At 43.9% G+C, this 1,987-nt stretch overlaps 1 protein-coding gene across 1 annotated transcript; it reads left to right on the top strand.

The window, feature by feature from the left end:
• Positions 1–373: 373 nt before the first annotated feature.
• Positions 374–1,981, top strand: LOC107683155 (protein FAM171B-like; the record flags this gene model as incomplete). Its single annotated transcript, XM_016479232.1, has 3 exons — positions 374–515; positions 666–789; positions 957–1,981. Coding segments are annotated over 3 exons (1,291 nt in total), but the record flags the coding sequence as incomplete, so codon positions are not given.
• Between the last annotated feature and the right edge of the window lie 6 nt (positions 1,982–1,987).

The following is a 1,987-nucleotide window of genomic DNA, read 5'->3' as shown; positions in this document are numbered from 1 at the left end:
AACATCAAATTTTCATTTTTGGGTGAACTATCCCTTTAAGCAACACTTAACACTTTATGGACCGTAATGGGGGCTAGTGGCATAGAAATGAATGGAAGTGTGTTTGTTGGGTGACAAGTGACAACCTTAGTGTTATGGAAAATTACTTGATCTGAGACATCAATAAAGTTTAAGTGTATACTGAATGTGAAATTAACTGCTGTGCCTAGCTTAAAGCTGGTTAGGAGAACTGTGTGAAGAGTTTTGAAAAAGTGACCTAATTATTGAAAAATGGGTCCTAGCGATTGTAAAAAAAACTTTAGTAGAAGCTTCATGCTTTTACACAATTCCATGTATGTCAAGTTTAGGAGATCTTTGGGATTGTGTCCAATAGAAGCACTTAAAGATATATTTTATCACAGGTACCTGGGTAAATAAAGGTTTAGGCACTGTTCAGATGGAGACAAACGGTTTAGTCTGGAATTACGTAGCACCTCAACTTGGTAACTGGATTGCTGCACCACCACCATCGTCAGGTAGGAATCAGTCGTATTTAAGATCTCACTCATCAGCCCATCAAACTATTTATCAATCCAAAAGCATTTCACTTACTTTAACACTGAAATCCATATCTTCTTATGGTCATGTGCAGCCCTCTAACCAGATTTATTTTTGTGTAAATCTAGGTTATATGGGGCTCGCAAGCTCAATGGATTTCATTTCCTACCACACATACCTTCTTGTGGGTATCTTGGGAGGAACTCTTGTGATAGCCATTGGATTTTTATCTGTGATTGTATTTCACTGCAGGTAAGAGCTTATTCAGCTATGCAAACATCATTGTATGACTTTCTTATAAAACGCCAATGAGCAACACTGAATTGCGTGACTTGAATATTTAATCTTAACCTTATTTTCATGTGAATGGCAATTATAAAAATATGTAGCAAAAAATGTCCTTTCGTATCTTGTTTTAGAGATTTAAACTATGAAGCTGGAAGAAAGCGATGGAATTCCACCAGGCTCACTGTACTGAAGAAAGACCAGACCACTTCCACCAGCTCTGATGAGGCTCAAGAACTTTTCTTTCATAATGGGGACCGGTCTTTCTCTCTGGCTGCAAGAGGCATCGGCCATGATGCATCAGACTCTCCACGTCACCAAGCCAACTACAACATTTATGTGGAAAATGTTGGCCGGCCAGCGGGCAATCTGTACGAGAATATTGGAGCTGTGGGATTAGAAAGCTTCAGAGCCCCAGTGTCTAATATCTATGTTAATAGTGACGAAGTTGCAAAGCTACGGGAAAAATCTGAACAGAATGGCTCATGCCAGAATGGAGCGGAGAATGTAGTTTTCAGAGACAAGCTGTTCCACATCTATAACCAGTCCGTGGCAATTGGACCAGCCCCAGAGTTGTTCACTTCCCAGGGACAAGCTGACCCATCTGGAAGTAGATCTGCCACTTTCCCACGGAATGGCATGGAGCATGGAGCTCAGACGGAGCGTAACTTAAAAGACAGTTTCACTCAGACATTACCTAAAGTTCCCCAGCAGGACAGCGATGAGCAGCAGGCTCTGGAAGGAGTGCAAGCCGCTGCTGCAAACCCAGGGTTATGGGGCCGCTACAGTCATCTCCTGGAATCCGTATCTGTCCCAGGAACTTTGAACGAAGCAGCCAGAATGGGGCCTTTCCGTGGGGAACTCCAGGGAATATCAGAGCAAACCTTACTGGATCTCTCCAAGGGTAAGCCGTCCATTCACCCGCCCCGGGCCTGGTTTGTGTCTCTTGATGGTAAACCAGCAGCCCAGGTTCGTCACTCTGTGATTGAGCTTCAGGGAAGACATCGTCCAGGCAGCAGCAATGACACAAGCTTGGACTCTGGAGTGGACATGAACGAGCTGCAGCAGCCTCTGCGGAAAAGCGAGGAACCTTCAAGCTCTAGCATGGCTAAAATGAGTGGAAATCAAGAGCAGGACTTGAGCAGCAGTGAAATTGGGAGTCCCG

Source organism: Sinocyclocheilus anshuiensis, unplaced genomic scaffold (assembly GCF_001515605.1).
Source record: "Sinocyclocheilus anshuiensis isolate Anshui unplaced genomic scaffold, SAMN03320099.WGS_v1.1 C32992270, whole genome shotgun sequence".
NCBI classification, from domain to species: domain Eukaryota; kingdom Metazoa; phylum Chordata; class Actinopteri; order Cypriniformes; family Cyprinidae; genus Sinocyclocheilus; species Sinocyclocheilus anshuiensis.
The sequence above is the reverse complement of the archived record's forward strand: the minus strand, read 5'-3'. Positions and strand labels throughout refer to the sequence as shown.